This window comes from Aethalodelphis obliquidens, unplaced genomic scaffold (assembly GCF_003676395.1).
Source record: "Aethalodelphis obliquidens isolate GAN/ISIS:26980383/991018 unplaced genomic scaffold, ASM367639v1 scaffold48, whole genome shotgun sequence".
NCBI lineage: Eukaryota > Metazoa > Chordata > Mammalia > Artiodactyla > Delphinidae > Aethalodelphis > Aethalodelphis obliquidens.
Genome location: NW_020837992.1, coordinates 3,241,584 through 3,261,426, shown reverse-complemented (window position 1 = coordinate 3,261,426; position 19,843 = coordinate 3,241,584). Strand labels below are relative to the sequence as shown.

General features: G+C 50.2%; 1 protein-coding gene across 10 annotated transcripts in view; it reads right to left on the bottom strand.

Annotated features, from left to right (window-relative positions):
• Positions 1-6,881: 6,881 nt before the first annotated feature.
• Positions 6,882-19,843, bottom strand: part of SRGAP2 (SLIT-ROBO Rho GTPase activating protein 2) — a 235,109-nt gene continuing 222,147 nt past the window's right edge. For 4 of the 10 annotated variants that reach the window (XM_027082804.1, XM_027082805.1, XM_027082808.1 and 1 more), the window contains 6 exons: positions 17,151-17,230; positions 14,905-15,085; positions 13,275-13,421; positions 9,986-10,024; positions 9,449-9,773; positions 6,882-7,338 (listed from right to left, as the gene is read on the bottom strand). In XM_027082804.1, the coding sequence (XP_026938605.1) occupies positions 6,955-7,338; positions 9,449-9,773; positions 9,986-10,024; positions 13,275-13,421; positions 14,905-15,085; positions 17,151-17,230 (1,156 nt within the window). In that variant the 3' untranslated portion in view covers positions 6,882-6,954. Of the gene's footprint in view, positions 7,339-8,707; positions 8,803-9,448; positions 9,774-9,985; positions 10,025-12,139; positions 14,141-14,904; positions 15,086-17,150; positions 17,231-19,843 lie in introns of those variants that run through there. The other 6 variants (XM_027082806.1, XM_027082807.1, XM_027082810.1 and 3 more) reach the window with 5 other exon arrangements.

Sequence of the window (19,843 nt, the reverse complement as noted above, 5' to 3'; positions counted from 1 at the left end):
CAGACTGGGGCACAAACCCGTGTCCCCTGCATCGGCAGGCGGACTCTCAACCACTGCGCCACCAGGGAAGCCCCCAACCTTTGTTGTTTTAAGCCAGTGGGATGTTCAACATTAACCCAGCCTATGCTAAAGCTCTACTTGTTCCCCCCACCACACCGACGAACCTACCTGGTCCTCACCAGCATCCCTACTCTGCTCTCTCTGCATCAAGCCCGCTCTCTTTCCCAGAGTCTTCAGCGCCCTGGAGTGCAATGACTGTGTGTCCAGCATTTACTAGGAAGCAGGCACTGTGTGCCGAGGACACAAAGGGGAGACCTAGTCACCCCCTCCTCCAGGAGCCGGGGTTCAGGACAGCATGGTGAATGCTATGAGATATATACTTCAGCAGGGAGTGATTCTGTGAGCCCGGTAGAGGGGGACTGCAGCGGGGAGGGGCAGCTGATGACCAAGAAGGGCTTGCAAGAAGAAAAGATACTCAACCAGACTTTAGAGGGAGGGGAGTTGGGCAGAGAAGAGGGGGTCGGAGGTATGGCATCCCAGGTCGTGGGAACACATGCACAGGCTCAGAAGTACAAGGTGGGCAGTGAGCTGCTGTGTGGTGACAGACCAAGTTTCGCTGGGCATCCTCTGTGAGGTCACATCCTCTGTGTGGACAAAAGGAATGAATGTCTTGCCTGTGGTTTTGAGCTGCTGGCCCGAGCTGGGCAGCGTGTCCGTTGTTTCATCTGAGGAGGTACAGGAGCCTGGCAGGCTCCTGAGGGGAAGAGGACGCCTATAAGAGGCCTCACCACATTTTCCTGAGTGGCTCTGAGGACTCATAGAAATAGAAGTGACAATTCAGAGGTAGCGCTAGGACCAGAGGCACGCGGAGGGGTGGGGGGCGGTCTTTGATGGCAGCTCTCAGGGAGAAAGCTCACATCTGCCTTCTCCAGAGGGAGGCCAAGTGGTGTCCTAGGAAGGGCAGGGCTTTACAGTCAGAGGTCTGAGTCTTGACTTGGGAAAGTCACTCAACCTTTCTCATTGACTTGGTGCAAAACCAAAATGAGATGCAGTGCCTGCTACCCAGTAGGTCCTGAATAAATACTAGGTGCCTTTTCTGCCCCTACGTGGCTTGAGCCTGTTTGTCACAGCTGCCTCACCTGTCCAGTGCCTTAAAGAAGAGGGGAGAGAAGGACAAGGGCCAGTGGGTGTGTGGAAGAGGTGGGCAGTGTGTACTCAGCGTGCCCAGGCATTTTTGAAGGGCTGAGTGTTGAGGTCTTGGAACCTTGCTCCTTGCCCCCTTCACAGGTCAGCTCTGGCCAGGAGCTTTGGGTGCGGAAGGAGGAACAGACACTGCAGCCAGACCTGGCACCACCCCCAGGCAGCGGGAAGAGATGCAGTGGGTGCAGCACCAGGCCACTGTGTTCTGTCTTTCTTGGTATGGGAAAGTGAGCATTTCACTCATTCTCTTAACCCTTCAAACCTCCTACTCACCATTCCCTCCCACGCTCTCAGCTAAAGGATTTGCAATTAATTCCGCTGAAATAAAAGAAGCGATCAAGAAGGAACTCCCTCATCTTCTCGCCCCACATCCACTGCCTGCCTTCCCTCCCCTGAGATGGAGGAAGTGAGGAAGCACCTCCTCTCTAGCCTTTGCTGGCCCTTGCATCTATGCTCTGTGATCTCACCCTCATTCTACTGGGTCCTGCCCTTGAGAAAACATGCCTCAATATTGTCCATTGTAAAAAGAGAAACCTGGGCCCTTGACCCCTTTTGATGCTCCCCATTCAAAGCAAAGCCTTTGAATGAGCTGCCAGGAGTTTGACTCCCCCTTCCCACGTGCTGCCCAACTCACTCCAGTCAGCTTATTTCCCCTGTACAGCAAGTGCTATTGACAAGGGTGACCTTTCTTCACTGGCCTCATCTTACCCCACGGGCAGTTGCCAGTCGATCCTCCTTGTTGAAACATTTCCTTCTCCGGGTTCTGTGACTCTCCCAGACACCTACCTCTGTCACTCGCTCCGTCTGCCCTCTTTGCTGGCTTCTTATCCACTGGATTTCTAATTATTGGGACCTTCTCTTTTTTTCCATTTGTATATTCTTCCTGGGGATCTCATAGTTTGAATACATCTATAATGCAATAGCTCCTAAATTTGTTTTCAGGTATGATCTGTCCCAAAACTCCATATTCATATATCCAAGAGTTTACTTGGTATTTCCACTTGGATGTGTAATAGTCATCTCAACTTTACCAGGCCAAGCAGAATTCTTAACTAACTGTACTACCTCTTCCCCCAGGCATTCACTACCTTATTATATCGTTTCATTTTTAGAGTAACACTATTTTGCTTATTTATCTGTTCTCCCTGAAACCAGAAAGCTCCATTATCTGTTCCTCTGTTCAATACTACATGACAGCGCTTGGCAGACGGTCAGGCTTAAACTGACTAACGAATGAGTCTTTGGCATATGTAATATGCCAGGGTTTCTAACTCCTGAGTAAAAGGAAGCTTCATATGCCTATGGATAGAAACATTCAGGTTAGATCATCATAAAGACCGTTTCCTAAATTCAGACCCACCCGGTCTCCATTTTTGGTTTCTATCTGGATTGAATGGGTCTGTTTTGACTGTCACTGGTTTCCGTCAAGCTCCCATCAGAATATATGAGATGAGTTAAGAGTACCCCGAGAGGATAGCCCGCCTTTGCCTTAGGACTCTCTGAAAAGGATTTTGGGTCCTCTGTTCACAGCTTAAGCACTAGCTCCATCTCACAGCTCGTCACCTACATTCCACAGCACAGGGCGGCAGAAGAGCCTCAGCTTTGACTTAGCTAAGACCAAGGGACCAGCAAGAGAAGATCAAGCTGGAGCTCTACCGTAAAGTGAGGGAGGGAGAAAAGATGACACATTAGAAGGGCATGAGAAAGTCGAATAAAAAATATACAAATAACTGACGGCAATGGCAAACCTAAGGAGAGGATGTAACGTGTCTGGGGTAGGATTCCTTGTATTACCATTGAACATTGGGCATGAGAGATTTGATCCACCCAGGGGCCTCTGGTATTAGAATAAGCCCACGAAACATAAGTGTGGGCCCTAGGGGCTCCAGGATGCATTTCAAACGATCACCTTTGAATAACTTCACCCTTGAATATATGATCTGCTAGAATCAAAATCTAAGGGAGAGAAAGCATTTTCGGTATGCTCCCACCCCACCCCCGTACTCAACACCCACAGCACAAACACATGGGTAAGCTCTTCTTCCAGAGGCAGGGGGCTGCCAAGGGCAGAATGACCCAGGGCTTTGGTTGTGGAGGAACTAAAACCTTCAGTCACCCTCAGTTGTGGCTGACAAAGCTTCCAAGCAACTGCACAGGCTCCGTTCCTGCAAATGGGGAAATCTGACTAGTGACAGAAATGAGAACAGTCCTCACTGAAAACGGGAGGTGGATTCTGTGGAGGAAATGGTTCTCATGGCAACAGACTGCCCAATGGTGAGCGGGAAGACTTGCTACACAATCCCTTAGGTTCCACACACGGGCTAAAGGAAAATGCTGGGGTGGGGGAGGAATCCACATTCTAAATGCACCTCTGCTGTTGTCTTGCTGGGGAAGGGAGAAGATGGTTGGCTCCTGAGGTCACCCCAACTCTCCTTCTGTTGCCAGGCAGGGCTCTGTAACCACAGACGAATCAAAATCCCTCCTGGGCAGCGGGACTCCTGGATTGGAGATTTCAGGGAGTGGAGAAAGGATATAAACTGCAGCATCGAAACCTAAAAACGTATTTTATTTCGAAGTTGTGCTTTGGATTTTCCCCAATCCAACATCTGTTGAGTGACAGTCTTAGGTTCACACAAAGCATCTCCAAGCATACATACAATATTCCAGTTATCAACACTATTTTAAAGAATATACCATTTTACACAAACGTGACATACAAGTCAGACGCCACAAAATTGCAATTCCCTGGAAGATCTAACTTCTCTTCTGAACGTGAAGTACATATACACCAGCCCTTCCAGTGGTCTGTTCATCCTGTTGCTGGCATCATCTCTCATCTCTTTGGGGAGAAACCAGGGCACCCTGAGGAGGTTGGCTGAGACCAGTGTTTCCAGTTTACAGGCGGCTGGCTGCAAACTCCTCTCTTTTCCAAATTGGGATGCTGGTAGCCCCGCCCCACCTCTGCTTCCCAAAGATTGACCATCAGAGTCCACACCGGGAAAAGGATCCGTGCCTCCAGGGGCAGATTGGGGTTCTTCGAAGCATCATGCTGGTTTAGGAAGCATATCTGAGGAAGACTGGTCTCCCTAGGCCCTGGGTGGCCAGCTCCGTTTGGCTTTTCGGTGTAAAAATCACAGTGTGCAACCTCGATTCCAGTTGATTGCAAGGAGCTCTGCTGAGAAGGACTCTCCTCCTAGGGTTCCTAGTCCTCTGGACAGGACCATCTCACAGGTTTCAGGAGCACCAGAGAGGGGAAGACAACTCGGCTCCCAGAGCGGGGGTAGCAGGTGACCTCTCACACACTGTCCAGTTCATGATGCAAATCAGCAGATGGACACTGACCCAGGGGATGGTGAATGCAAGTCATGTACAGGGCTGAAAGAGAAACAAGGCAGGAGCAACAGAACAGGCCCAAGGTGTTGTCATTAAGGAGCTTTGCCTTTCCTTTCTTAGAGAAGGATGTGCCGGAAAAAGAGGAAAAGGGCAGGTATGGGCACCAATTTTGACCAGTTGGATCAAAAGGAATGTCAAGTGAAGGGTAGGGTTTCATTCCCAGCAAGGAAACAGATCCTTGGGTATGAAAGGCCCCTATTGGCTCAGGACCTGTGTAAGTCCAGGTGACAGACAAGGACAGGCCACTAAACAGATCAACAAAAGCCAAGAATGCGGAGGACTGTGGGTTGCCTCTCACAGGTTGACACACGCACTGAAGGAGTTCTTCATCTCTCCCTCCTGGCTCTTGGGATGGTTTTCCTGGTGTTGCAGGCTACTTTTCTAACTAGCAACTTCCTACAAAGCTTCTCTTTTCCTTCACACAAAAGGAGGAAAATCCTACCGCTTTCCATAGAGCCAACTACCAACTTCAAAATGTTGGTCTGAAGAGCATTTTCTGGGCCAAAGATAAGAAAGTTCAGATTTTCCTATCTGAACGGCAACCCACTATCTCTCCTAAACTGTGGAAAATAAGGCAAAAAGCACAGCTTTAAAACCAGAAAACAGAGAAGAGGAATGAGTTTCAACTTTAACTCAAGTAGTTGTCTGAGACCCATGAGCCTGGGGTTTGACTGTCCCCAGCCCTGGTCCTCCTTGGATAGCATGATGTTAGGGGAGCTGGGACCATGGGCACCAGATTTGGAAAGCAAATTAAAGCAGACAAGGGTATTATTTTTGCTTTTTGGAGGTGAACCAGAAAAATAGCCGAAGGAAGGCCAAAATATTCAGCATCCAATTTTTGATTTTCTTAGATTCGGGTCTTGGAAAGACTTTAAAGCCCGTGGGGCGAAGAGTTCTCTTAGTTGTGCTTGTCTGGATAAATGAAGACCAGTTTTTTTTTTTTTTTTTTTTTTTTTGCAGTACGCGGGCCTCTCACTGTTGTGGCCTCTCCCGTTGCGGAGCACAGGCTCCGGACACGCAGGCTCAGCGGCCATGGCTCACGGGCCCAGCCGCTCCGCAGCATGTGGGAACCCCCGGACCGGGGCACGAACCCGTGTTCCCTGCATTGGCAGGGACTCCCAACCACTGTGCCACCAGGGAAGCCCCTGAAGACCAGTTTTAAGGAGCAATGTCTCTCTTTAATCTAACTAGAGCTCCCTAAGCCCCCGCTGGTCCCTGAAGAGAGGCCTTGTGGAATAACCCAACTAGGGGATAAACTTAGAATACATTTTCATTTGGGAACAATTTTAGGATTAGCAAAGCTGAATTTAATTTTTAATAGGATTATGAATTTTATGTCTTAAGTACCCAAAAAAGTGGGAGGAAGGACCCATTTCTTACCTTTTCCAAACCTGCCAAAAACACAATAAAATTGTCTTAAGCCTCTTTACCCTAAAAGCAACCAACTATAAAACTGTCTTATACAGGAAAATGTCTTAAATGGAAAACGGTACATCAGAGACAAAGATAGGAACCCGAGAAATGTCTATACATTCAGAAAAACTTTAGAAGTTCTGTAAGAAGATTGGGTTGTAGTTCCAGACAATGGAGGAGAGCAAAAGCAAACACCAATGATCAATTCACACCAATAGAAAGAAGACAGAGAGAAAGCCCCCAACCCCAAACAGTTTACAGGATTGAGTCCCGTCCTGCTAAATTTCACACGGTGGAGAGAGTCAAAGGCTAGGTTCTCTGGCCCAGACAGAGTTGAGATTTGTAACGGAAACAGAGACCCCTGGTGGCTCCTGTGTGAACTGCCACAATAGCTTACAAAGAGACCAGTCTATCTAGGACCAGGAGAGGCTACACATGCCAGAGACTAGAAAAAGGGGTGTGTGTGTGTTTGTGTGTGTGTGTGTGTGTGTGTAAAACAGAGAATGAACTGTATATGATTCTCTATGATCAGTACCCAAAACAAGATGCCACTGAGAGCTGGCCGTCAGCAGCCAGCCATCTGGTTAGGCATCCCTTGTGTCTGAGGGGACTGAGACTTCAGCCCACGGCCCTGTGACTTGCCTTGCCAGATTTCACAGTGACCTGATAATGGAGAAACCTACCTCTGGCTAACCTAAGAACAGTATGTACTGTAGCTGGCTGGATTACGACAACGGGGGGAAGCAGAAGGTAGCGGGAAGGGTGGGGGAGGGCTGGGAGATAACGAGGGCTTCATTCTCAAGGTTTTGGGTGATGGGGAGGCTAATTCCTGCAAGAACAACTTAGAACCTAATTTTCAACTGAAGTCCCCAAGCTAGTTAAATAGGAAGATTTTAATAACAGTCAGTCCCTCCAGTCCCCTTGTCTAGAACAATTAAATTACATCCCTCAGACAGTACAAGACTTGTCAGTGGACTGTGGGGAGGCAGAGGAGTTGACACCAGGGCTAGTGGCATTTGTTTTGGGGAAGACAGTGGGCTTGGGCCGTGTGGCTGGCGGCTTGACTGGGGCCACCATCTTGACAGACTTGACAGGCCGGAAGGCGCAGGCGATGTCCCCAGCAGTGCTGGCGCTACGCTGGAAGGTGGGCTCAGGGTCCTTGAGGAGCTGAGTGTGCAGGGGACTGGAGGGCTCCGATGTGGGGGCCACCACAGGGGAGGTCTTGAGGGGCTCCAAGGTGTCCAGAACCACGTCCGGGGTGTGCTTGACGCTGCTCTGCCGTTCTAGCTCCCGCAGCTCGTTCAGGGCAGAGTTCATGGTCGCCTCAATATCCTGCGGACAGGAGAAAGGAGAGAGTGACGCTCACGTAGGGAGAAGCCCCCAGGGTCCTATTTCAACAACCTGGGCCAAATCATGGAGAAACCGACTGTAAGGAGATGTCCAGATGATTTTATTTGGCCAAAATCTTTGAACATCTGGATGTTCAGAATGGGAGGGAAGGGGGGCAAAAGGACTTGCGTTCTCATGAGGGTTTTTTTTTTACCCTTTAGACAGAGTGGTTGAGATGCTTTTTAAATAGAGCCCTCAGGTTTTAGACACACGCACGGATGTATCTATGGATGAGATGACATGTAATCCAGCAGGGACAGGAAAGGTGGATGAACTAAGGGTGGCCAGGAGTTTGGTCATGAGTACATGGGATTCATATTCTACGTTTGTTTGAAACTGTACATAATAAACAATTTTTTAAAAAAGTGGTACAGATGAAGTATGATCTTTGTTATCTTGGACTTTAAAGGCCAAAGGTTAAGAGGGTTAGTCCTTCCTCCTCAAGGACTGAGGGAAGGTTCAAGAGCCCTGGCCCTGAGGATCCATCAGGACACCCCCCCACCCCTGCCCCCGCTCCACCCCATCCAGAGTGCTCATCTTGATGAAGCCATTTCCTTCCACCCATCACCATAAGAGGGGACCAAGGAGTGACCAGGAGGGGGAGCCAGAGCCCACATAGGTGAATCTCCATTGAGTTTCACAGTGGAATACTCCAGATTTTAGGAAACAGCAGGCTTAGCTCAGGGGCTCAAGGCAGAACCAAAGACCCTTTGTATGCAGCCAGCTGCCTCCCAGGGAGACCTCCCAGATCCCTCCCCACCTCTCCACACACTGTGTCTAGCACTCCCAAACCACCGCAGGGCTCCTCCCTTGGGATTAAACTCACGTGGAAAGACTGCATGTTTCAGGCAAAGGCCCCTGGTTAAGGCTTCTTTGCCCTACAGGGTAATCCATGCTTTCTGCTGAGAGTGGTTCAATTTCACTCATCCCTCTGATGTTCTCAAACCTTAAAATTGTGCAGAAAGAACTCCATCTCCCTCCTCAGTCCCGCTCTGCAGCTAGAGTCTGTCCCAGTTATGTAGCTATTCCGACGTTCCTAACACCTGGCCAAAGAGGGAGCTGGGAGGATTCCCGTGGTGCAAGGCAGATTGCAGCCAAGAGCTTAAGGAGAGGCATAGAAACAGAAGGCTAGCAAAGCAAGACATCTCAGGCCTGTAGCTTAATACTGTGCTTGCCAGGTACACCATCCCTAAGCAGAGCACTGCGATTAAGCCAACAGAGGCCACACCCAGCCTCTACCCTGAAGTTGGGGTGAGGAGAATCTCAACTCAGTTGAGACATAAAAGGGCAACGATGAGCCTTTAGTTCCTACCTGGTCTAATGAAAATTATAGAGTTGGGAGAGACGTCTGAGTGAACTGCTTGGAGTGGCCCCGAGAGTCGTATTTTTAGAGGTGGGGTTGGATCTCTAATATTTCATGGAAAACAGAGACTCGTCAGTGTGATGCATACATGGAAGGAAGACCCTGTAGCAAGCAAGGGAGCTCATCTCCACTGCCTCTGGAGGCTTGGGCTGGAAACCTTTCTGGGACCGGAGTGCGCAGTGGCAGAGTCATTTGGGGCCTTCACAACCAGGAGCAGAGTGTTGATTGATCATTGATCTATCACTAGGGACCGGAGATTAGCCTCAGGGATGACGGGAATGGCACACTGATATGAAATGTGGCCAGAACGACCTCTGAGCCTCACCACTCGGGCAGCAGCTTCGCTGAAATCTACCAGGGTCTCAAGACTCAAAATTGGGCTGAATGGATTCTATCAGAAACACTCAATCTGTAACTACTGGCTTTAAAAATTACAACAGGCTTGCAAACAGCCCATATATGAGCAAGAAGCCTGCCTTTTATTTTGTCTTCAAGTTCTTTTTGGGGAGAGAGGGATCGGCAAATTTCTTGGAAAGCCATCTTATCGGGTCTAGATGTCTAACAGTCCCTGAACTCAGTGTATAAGGTACCGTTCTCTTTCAAGTGCCGTCATAATGAGCATGGGCTGCACTAAGCAGCAGTGACAAGTGTAGACTTGTAGTAGCTATTTGTCCAAGAGCCCCCAGTTACCTGTGCAATGACCTCAGGGTCCATGGGCCGGTGGTTATTGAAGCTTTTTGACCTGCCTGCTGTCACCGTCTTCCGGATCTGTGGACTATCCAGCCGATTCTTCAGGGATGAGTGACGGCTGATGGAGTTGAGACTCCCATGCCCACTGATGGAACACTTATCTGGCCCTTCCTTGGGGAGACTCTGGCTCAGGATGGGCTGGGAAGATGGGCGGCAGCTTGCCCCTACCCCCGGGGAGGCGGAATCAGTCAGGGAACTGCTCAGCCCATGGCCGTCGCTCCGAAATGTTTTCCGGATGCTCCCAGATTCTGGCCGCTTCCTTTGCCTTCAATGACAAACAGAAAGGGCGGTTTGATCAGGGAGCCCTGGCTCCGAGGAAGCTAGGATGAGTGAGAGAGGGGCAGATGTTGGTACCCAGGGACTTCTGGAAGGAGAGGACACAGAGCATGTCCTCTCCTGTGTCACCTTCCCTTGCTTTCTCCATGTCTTTGTCTCCCTGCCACCCCCGACCTGGGCAAAGGAGAAATAGATACTTACTTGGTGGTCGTGGGCTTTGAGTTCTCAAGATGTAAGGTGCTGTCAGGAAAAATGTCTGATTAAGCAGAAGTTTCTAATGGGAGACAGATTCATGAAAAGGTACCCTCCGTTACCTGCTCTGCACAGAAAGCAGGCCCCAGACCCCAGGTAGGAGAAAAAGTCTCACCATCACCAAGGAGGTAGGGAATTGCTGGTAAGAGGAGAGTTGACTTTTCCAAATTTTAGCATGTTTCTTAGTCCACTGACAAGACTAATTATTTTGGGCTTTGGCAAGAGGCTGTTGCTGCTTATTCTGCAGATATGGAACGGAATATTTTTCAAGAGGCTGCAATGCTGCAGAGTTTGGGTCACGTTTGTGCATTTTCTAGGGTGGAAATACATCTACGTGACCCTAAGTCACCCAGCACTGGGCTGAACCCTGGCTCTGAGTCGATCTGTTTCAGACCACTAAAGCTCTCAGATGAAATGGTCTGACAGAATCTTATTCATATGGGTGTTGCCCACTGCTGAATAATTTCATTATCTCTTGGAATCAGATACTATAGGACCTAAGCTAAGAGGCAATGACACTTCTGGTTTGGGATGGCAGCTGGGCAGCTCTCAACTTGAATCTACTAAGGGCCACTGAGGCTGAGGTGGGAGTTGAGGACGGAAGAAGGGAAGGGGCAGGACCTGAAGATAAGGAGCTGGTCCTTGGGGCAGGGCCACTGCGGAGGTCTTCCTCATCATACGCGCCCGGGGCCCGGTTCGGGATTTGGCACCCAGCAGCCACTCCGTGAGGCTGCCTGCTCGGCAGCTTTAGCCTTGGGGGTCAGCCACTCTCCAGTGGATAAAGGATGTTCGCAGAGTCTTACAAGGTCCAGTTGAAATGACTTTTCCTCTTTTGCAAATTCTTCCCTGACCTCCCTCCCCCATGGGCAGGCAGACTTCACTCCCCCTTCTGCTCCTTCAGTGCATCTATGGAACCACTTTTCAGTGACTTGTCTCTGTGGCATTCACCTTGCCCGACTGTGAGCTCCGAGGCCAGGGATCACCTTATTCGTCCCTGAATAAGCGGCAGGCGTACCTGGCACAACAGGAGGCGCTCAGTGAATGTGTGGAATTGAACTGAGAGGCCGCACCCTAATAACTCCTTGCTGATTTCCTTTTTCCTTCTTGTGAGGAGGGCTGACTTACAAGGCCCAAACTGCTAATGAGGCAGATTTATGGAGTGGCTGGTGTGGGCCAGGCCCCAGGGATATAGAGGGAGGAAGACAGAGTTCCTGGTTTCAAGGAGCTCAGCCTGGTGGGAGATCCAAGCGCAGCCTGTGTCCTGAGATTGCCTCGGGAATACAGAATAAGGGCACCTAACTCAGCCCTGAGGAATTCAGGGGTGTCAGAAAAGCTTCCCTAAAAAGAAATCTTCGGACTGAGTCTCGAAGGGAGAGGAGTCGACCAGGTGAGAAGACAGCAGATGTGAAGGTCCAGGGGTGAAAGAGAACCCAGGGTACTCAGGAGAGAGAAGGAGCTCGGGAGGAGGGCTGTGTGGGGCAGGAGGTGTGGCTCGAAGGCCGATCAGTCCTAAGGGCAAGACATCCCGGGGGGCGGCTGCTCCCCCACGGACCAGCTGGCGTCTGGGCAGACCACATCCTCCAAGACCCCATCCTGATACCACCAACCAAGGAGTTCACGGGAACCGCCTTGACTTTCCACCAGATGTTCATCTTTTGAGTATTCAAGGTATTACTCTCTACAATTCCTTTGTACAAATGGCAACAAATATACGATGGCTTAAAAATCTGTACCCGACTAATTAGCTAACTCTCTCTCCACCAACCTCGCCTTGGTTTCTGGGTTAATTACAGGCTTACAACCTTATGATTATAGGCTTACAATTAACGTAGACTTGTAAATAATGAAGAAAATGTCATTAGCCCACAGTTAACTTTTTACTAGCTGGCCCCCCCAACAGGGCACACTATGCTGGAGGGAAATAAATTAAATCCTCGATCTTTCTTACCGGTCTGACTGAAATTGTGACTACACTGACCAAGTGCGCTGAATCAGCTACTTTACTAAGTAGAGGGTGAAAGAGATGGAAAAGAACCATGTGCCCCAAACACTCCCCCTGCTACCGTCTGGTTGGAAAAAAGCCAAGAGATCTGGGCGACCTGGTGCAGTTTAAAAACAACAAGCATCTTTTATTCTCCTTCCAGTTTCAGTGTCCAGAGGCTACGGTTAACAGGTTTTCAATGTGCAAATCATTTCATTCCTCCAAAGCCAGAGGGGAATAAAAACTGTACATCATCTCCAATCCATATTCATCGGGAGCGCCCTGGGGCTTGTCATCCTGCTGGCACTGGGCCAAGGTTCAGGGCCTGGCGGAAAGAGGTCTGTAGGCTTTGGGGCTTGGTGTCTGGCCCCTTGAGATGAGATTAGTTCTCCAATAACCTGAATGTCTCTAGGGGAGGCAGCAGCACACAGGCGTGGAATCCCTCTAGACGGCCAGATCGGGTGTGGGTGGAGTTAAAACCCCAGGATGTTGCTAACAGCCACTGTGAAAGCTGGGGGGCACAGTTACGAGCCTGCTGGACAGAAGTGGGAATCTGCAAAGGGACTAACAGGGAAGGATAATACACAGGGCCAAAGCAATAGGGGGAAAAAAATGGCAAATTATTTCTACTGGTGTGAAAGGGCAAGAGAAAAGGGAGCTGGGGGGTTAGACAGTGAAGAAAGAGCTCAGGACAAAGCTTTCCTTGTGGGGGTTGGTGGGGGTAGTGGTCGCCTTTCCTCCAGGGGAGCGAATGCAGGATGAGGGAGAAACAGACATGTGATGTCTAAATAAACCATCTAGGGTGACATGAACCTGGTAGAAGATGCACGAGACTTTGGATCTTTGGACAGACAAGGGCCAAGGAAGACATCAAAGATTATTATTTGAGTCAGAATTGGAAAAGAGAAGGCACCTCTGAGAAACAGTACAAAACCAAGTTACGTGAAGTGACTACAGCTTTGGCCAAATTTTCAGCAGTCAGATGGCCAGGAAGTCTGAGCGGACAGACGCTGCAGGGACAGAGGGGCACACCCGTCCTTAGCGTGACGGCCGCTAGCCGGAGACCTGGGCCTGCTGACGAGGCCTGTGGATGCTTCCTTGGCCCTGTCCACCTTGGAGCAGCCACGAGCACATGCAAGCTGTCGGGCTGGGAAGTGGGGGGATGCAGCACAGGGATGGAGAGGGCGGTTAGGCCAGAGGGTGAGGCGGGGTGTCGCAAGTCATTCAGGGGAGCAGAAAATGAAAAGCAGAGCTTACTTGTTGATGTTTGCAAGATAAATATCGGCTACATGACCCCCACTGGGACAGCTGGCCCCCGCTCTGGCTGTCACCTTTTCTTCAGGTGGCTCAGAAATGACCTCAATCTCAGACTTGGGGCTGGACCTCTCCACGACACCGTCCTCGCTGGGGGAGAAGGGGCAGGCAGGCAGGGAGGAGGGGAAAACAACAACAACACAAAAAGCAGTGTTAAATCGGCAAGATGGCCCCCCCGACACACACGCGACCCCACAATGGTTCTGAGGCAGCAGCGACACCTGGCTGGGCTCTGGGAGCGGAGGCAAGGAAAGCTACGGGCCTTTGGAGGGTCATTTAAATAAAGATAAATAATCCTGCTGAGTTCTGCGGGGTCCTCAGATCCTCCGAAAGCTGGGCTAGGGGACTCCTGGATTCGAGGTGTCTGCCTTCTACCCCTCGCTGCTTTCCCGGGGCAGCTGTGCCGGGGCCACCTCCTGCAGGAGGTCCAGGTGGCCGTTTATGTGCTCAGGTCCCGAGCACAGCTGGGCAAGGGCAGTCAGCTCTGCCATGGCTCTGGAGATGCCGGCGTTGAGGCAGGACACTGCCACACTCTGTCGTAGCGCATCTAGCCCTGCTTAGAGCGTCCAAGCCGGTCCCAGGTCTCTCCACGGCTCTCCCGGCCCCTCTGGCTACTGATGACAAAGAAAGCCCCTTCTCCCCCACAATTCATCTTCTCTCGGTCCTGGAGTGAAGTCATAATGCTAAATTTGGGAGGGTCCACGCACAGATGGCCACCAGGTATGCGATGTTATCAACAGAGGGAGGATTTCCCCGCAGAACGAGCTGGGGAGAGGCTGGGAGGGTGCAGACTCATTCAGGATATCAACCTTTAAAAAATAATATTAAGGGAAGGACTAAAAACACTGACAGCATCGTATCCAAGGGGAGGGAGTCGGGGTCAGAGGCAGGGCAATGGGGCAGGGAGGCAGATTTGAGGGGCCACGGGGAAAAGCCTTCCTGATGCAAAGACATTGCTTCAAAGAGCAGGAACCAACCTACAGCCCGTGTGATGAAGTCTCTCTGGAACCAGTCCATGTTCCCTTTGTTCCCCGACATCCTTTCCCCTCCTCTCCCCTGTCTTTCTCCAAGTCAACCTCATCTGGGTTAAATGAACTGGGTTATTTCCACAAGGCTGCTTAAGCTAGATTTCTACTAGAAAATGAACTCAACATTTTCATTTGCAAGTGGAAAAGCGCCATCAGGTTGTTTAAAAAAAAAGACAGAGAAATCAAAATGTTTTCCCAACCTGACCTTTCCAGAAAGGAAATATAAGTGGTCAAATGATAACCCCTCATTATCACTCATCAGGTATAAATGTGGATGAGTGCTGGCTGGCAAGTTTCTAGAATGACTGGGGGTGGGGGAGGGTGGTGGAGATGTGATTGGCGGGGGAGTAGAGAGTGGAGAGATGAAAAAACAATTCTCCACTCAGTCTCTGAGTCTGGGGGCCCTTCAAAGGAACCACGACACTTCAGGACTGTGTCGGCGCCCCCTAGGGGTTGGTCTCCCTCATCCTCCTGGGCTCCAGAAATAAAGTCTCACTCCCACAGTGCGGCCAGGGACCCCTAAAGGTGCAGGGGGCCTAACGTACGTGTCTTGGACCACGATGTACTGATGGGGGATGAGTCCGTCGATGCCATTGTGCCGGCCTTCCCACCAGTCATCGGAAGCCCGCTGGTAGAGCAGCAGGGATGCCCCCTTCTTGAAGGACAGCTCTCGGGCTGTCCGGCCCACGTAGTCAAACTTGGCAATGGCCTCGATGGGCTCACACTCTGAGAGGGGTGGAAAAGAAGGAAACACATGCTGTTGGGACTCACAGACTCAGGAAACTGGGTAGAAGAGCCCAGTTAGCTGAACTTACAGTGGTGGGAAGATAACCTAGTGTGAAAATAAGTCACGGATGATCTATAAAGCAGGTATTCCCATGCAGACTGTGCAAACCCCTGAAAGCACTTGTATGCTCTTCCTTGCCTTTGCTTATGCTGTTCCCTCCACCTGAATCTCTCTCTGTCACCTGCCTGATGAAACACATTGAATCACAACTCAAACATCACCTGCTTCCTCTAGTAACTTCCTTGGTGTTCCCATAGCTCTTTATGCCATACTGTACTTGTAAGCATTACTTCCTTTCTGACTGTAAAATAACTCCATTAATTTAGAACACTTAACATATTGTACTTTGAATAACTTATTTACATTATCCACTCTCCCTACTAGAACATGAGCTTTTAGTTGCTATAAAGAGAAAATAACTTGCCCAATCAACTTTCCAAGGAGCAAAATATGGAAATATATGTTGTGGTCAATACATGGAAAAATGCACATGTAAGTGATTTGAAAAATTAAAAGGGGTGTGCAAAGGCAATGTATTTTTACTTTTGTGTATGCTTCTGTTTCCTCATCTATAAAATGAGGATAATAATAGTGCCTTTTTCAGGAAGTTGGTATGAGGAGTCAACAAATAACAATTTGTAAAAGTGCTCAGAACTGTGTGGGCCCACAGTAAGTGCTACATACCTGTCAGCTACTGTTATTACTGTCATCGTTGTCATTATCTGTTCTGGGCTGCAGGTAGAGGTCAGAGAGCAAAAAGAAGGCTCCCACAAATCAGGAACCCAGGGTTAAAATCAGATATTCTGAGTAGTGGAGAGAAAGGCTACTTACAAACAAGACTATGCCTAGACAGCCAGGGCAGGTGGGTCTGCTCCAGAATGGGCAGGGCTGGGGACTTCACTACAGGGGGCCTGTCTAAATATCCCAATGTCAGTTCCATACAGCTGCGGGTTTGTCACTCGACCTCTCTGGCCTCAGTTTTCTTAACTATTAAATAGCAGCTATATCAATTTCACTAGGGATTAAGAGATAAGACATATACAGCCTCTAGCAGTGCTGGGCACACGCAGGCTCTAATCAAATACGAATTTCCCTGGTTCACCAAATCCCTTCCCATTGTGTGGTAAATTATCATATTGATCCATCTGACCTTAAGAGCCAAATCAGCAATCCTAATTTCTTTTTCTCCTTTAAACGCTGGCCTAGGATTGCAGAATTCATAGCAAGGCAGGGAGCAGGGAACACTGTAGCCTGTGCCATTTTGTTCTTGTGCCCAGAAAATTCTGAGGCCCCTTGTCAGCTGCTGAGACTTCCAGAGCCCAAGCGATCCAGAAATGGAGGTGTAGAACTGTTGGCAGCAGGGGGAATGTGCTGGCTGGACAGACCCTAATAAATCATGGGCACCGCCGAGGCCCACGGACGACAGCTGCGCATTCCAGCTCTCGACGCACACACACCAGGCTGCGCAGCGCATGTCTGTGCTTTGGAAAGGGTCAATTTTTCCAGTCGGCAGGCGTGAGAGCATGTGGTTTCTGCATCCTGATTCCCATCCCCCTCTGGCTTGCTTCTGCCGGGTTCTTGGCACCCAGCTTCACTATTCCCTGGGCCCTCTGTTTTTCAAATGAGCTCTCCTTCCCTTTGGTCTCCAGCTACCTGGCAGGAGTCTGGGCCATGACAAGGGACTGACAGTATGCTGGTGAGACAGCCAGATGAGACAAAGAGCTGGGAGGTGGATGAGGCGCAGTGAGGTGGGGCGAGAAGGGTGAAGGATGAAGGGCTAAGGTCTAGCTCTTCACCTCTGGTTTAATACAGAGACCACTCTATTTGAGAAGGTGGGCTGTCTCTCCAAGAAAGGGAAGGAATGAAGCTGGGAGGCAGGAGAGCTCCCTGCTCGTCTTGAGGGGACTGCTGGACAGGAAGGGTCATCAGGAGCACAGGATATATAATCTCTCCTTTCTGCTTCACCACCCCACAGTCCCACGGACTCCAAGTGGGGCCTCGTACCGTCATCACTTGTGTGGTGCTCTGCGGCCACATCCTGGGTTGAGTCTTCAGCCGAGGTAGTCTCTCCGTGAGGGCTGTCACTGCAACAGAACCAAGAGTAACTGGGACCTCAGCATTTGCTTACAAAATTCTTGTCTTCTCTTTCACACAGCTTCCTTGGACATGGGATCTATCCTAGACTCTCTAGATCCTGATCACATACTCCAGACAGATGCTTATAATGAAATGTAAGGCTCTCGGGATTCTCTAGGCTAGCTCCCGCTACAAAAACTACTCGAGACTACATGGGACTTACAACATCTTGAGACAAGAGGAACCCCATTTGAACTTACAAATCTTTTCGAAAATACGGAACAACTTAGCTCCTCAAGGGCTATTTCTCTAGGTGAATTAGTTCCTGGAGGGAGCATGGTGGAAGGGAAACACTGGGCTTTAGCATCAGATACAACTGGATCCAAATACCAGCTCTGACACCTGGTAGCTGTGTGACCCTGAGCAATTACTTAATCTCTTTCAGCCTCAGATACCTAATCTACGAATCGAGGATAATGGTCTATATATCTCACAGAGTTGTGTTAGGATTCAATGAAATAAGAGGGAGTGATTAATAAGCAGTGCTTTCTTTCCTTCTTTCTCATCATGCTTGATGGCTCTGGCTGCTTTGTGGTTTAGTACTGGTGAGAAAGTAGGAGGTGAGTCATAGAAATGAGTGGGAAACACAAGCAGGGGAAGAAAGTCTGCTGTGGGCTGGACGCTGCAAGAGGGCAGCGGATGAGAGCTGGGTCAAGTTCTTGACAGAATTCATGGAGCCTCAAATTACCCAGGGTGGAGAATCGAGAATGAGCAGGGAAGTTATTAGGAAAAGTCATTTCTACTCCTGATCTCTTGGACTTCAGAGCGCATGGGGAGGGACACCAGGAAGTTCTGACTTTCTGAAAAGTAGAGAAAAACCCTGTTCATTTCTAAAGTTTCTTCCTCTGGTGGTAGATAGTAACAAGTGAGACTTTCCAGGCAGTTCTATGGAAGCACCATCACCCCTCAACCCCACATCCTGGCTTCAGTTTCTACCTTTGAGCATACAGTCTCTCCCTCCTCAGCGGATGGGTCCTTCGCTCCTAGAAAGTTCCTCAAAGACCAGGGGACTAATTTAGAACTCACCCCGTGTGAAGCAAGGCAGTTCCAAGGAGGCTCTCCAGACCCAAGAGAACATTATGGGAGAACATCAACAGGGATTCCTCTTTATCAGAAAATGTGGGCACACTTTCTCACTGTTTTCTGGGCCTCAAAACCCTCTGAATGAGTTTGGTGACATTCTGGAAACCCTTGGGACCCCAGGGGTGTGCAGGGCAAAGGCTCACTTTTCCCCAGACCTCTGAGTTCATTTCTTTGGCTGTCCACTAAGGCGGCAGCTCCCAAATTTCACGGAGCCCTGGACTGCTTGTTAAAAAGCGCCTGCCTCACCCACTCCCAGAGTTTCTGATTCACTAGGTCTGGGTGGAGTCGGGGCACTTGCATTCCTAATCAGCCTGTGTAAGGCAGGTGCCGTTGGTCCAGGGACCCCACTTTGAAAACCACTGCTCTAAGGTAAAGACAAGCTGATGCTTTAGAAGGTCCCTTCTAGCCCTGAAATGCTATGCTTCTCTCATTCCACACGCACACCCCAGCCCACCTAACACCTGTGGTCTCAGAAGCAGCCCAGCATGCTACACCACAGGCAGTCCTGGAAAACTGGGTTCCGGTTTCAGGGCTGGCAAGCGTGGTGCAGTGGGGCTGCGGGGAGGCCAAGCGGCCTTGGTGCTCCCTCTTCCTGGCTGTTCTGGTCTCCTGGCCCATCTCCAGTATACTTGGGCTCTGACCCCCCCTTTGCCACCCCTCCCTCCCCTCCATCCATCTTAGCTCACTTTGCTGGCACTTCTCTCTCTTCTGATGGACAGGCTGGGAGCCTTCTGAGTGGCTATGAACCCAGCAGTCAGATGGTCCCTCCTACCCAAGGTCATTTACTCTTGATCCTGGGGTGCTTCTGGCCTCCCAGCCAGTCTGTGGTAGTAACAGGCCCTGACTAATCTTGTGGTTTTCCCAGAGGCTGCTAATAAATGGCAGATGCACAACCAAGGGGGCTGGGGGGTGGTGGTGGTGTGCTGGGAGAAGACCTTGGACAGAACTGAGAGGTAGGTGCCCTCCCATCTGTGCCCGGTGAGCCCTACCAGGGCCCTGCTGAACCGGGCCGTGAGGTGGGGCTCTGTGTCCTGGAATGGGTCCAGAGCCTGCAGCGGTTTGATATGTGAGAAGGCAGGTGAAGCAGGAATCGGGAACACTATTCCACAGCTTTTCAACACTCATGCAAGGGAAACCAACTCTCCAAGTCACACGCACAAGGACAGCTCCCTGGAGCCCACCAGCCAGTAGGCTGGGACTCGAACAACATCCCTAGTCCCCACCAGCCATCTGTCAGTGACCGGAAGCTTTCTCTCCGAGCTGGTGAGCCTAGATTTCTCCAGCTCAGCCTCAGATGCCGGGATCTACAGGACAGCAGAGAAGACCGAACTCAGCGATGTCAGTGGTACTTTTATGTTCACAGACACATGAATAGCATTTTCCTCACTCGTTGGGCTGGAGGCTCCTTCTGTGGGGATCAGGGAGAAGCATGGACTGACTGGCCTCTCATTAAGTAAGCAACCTCCCCTGTCCTCCCC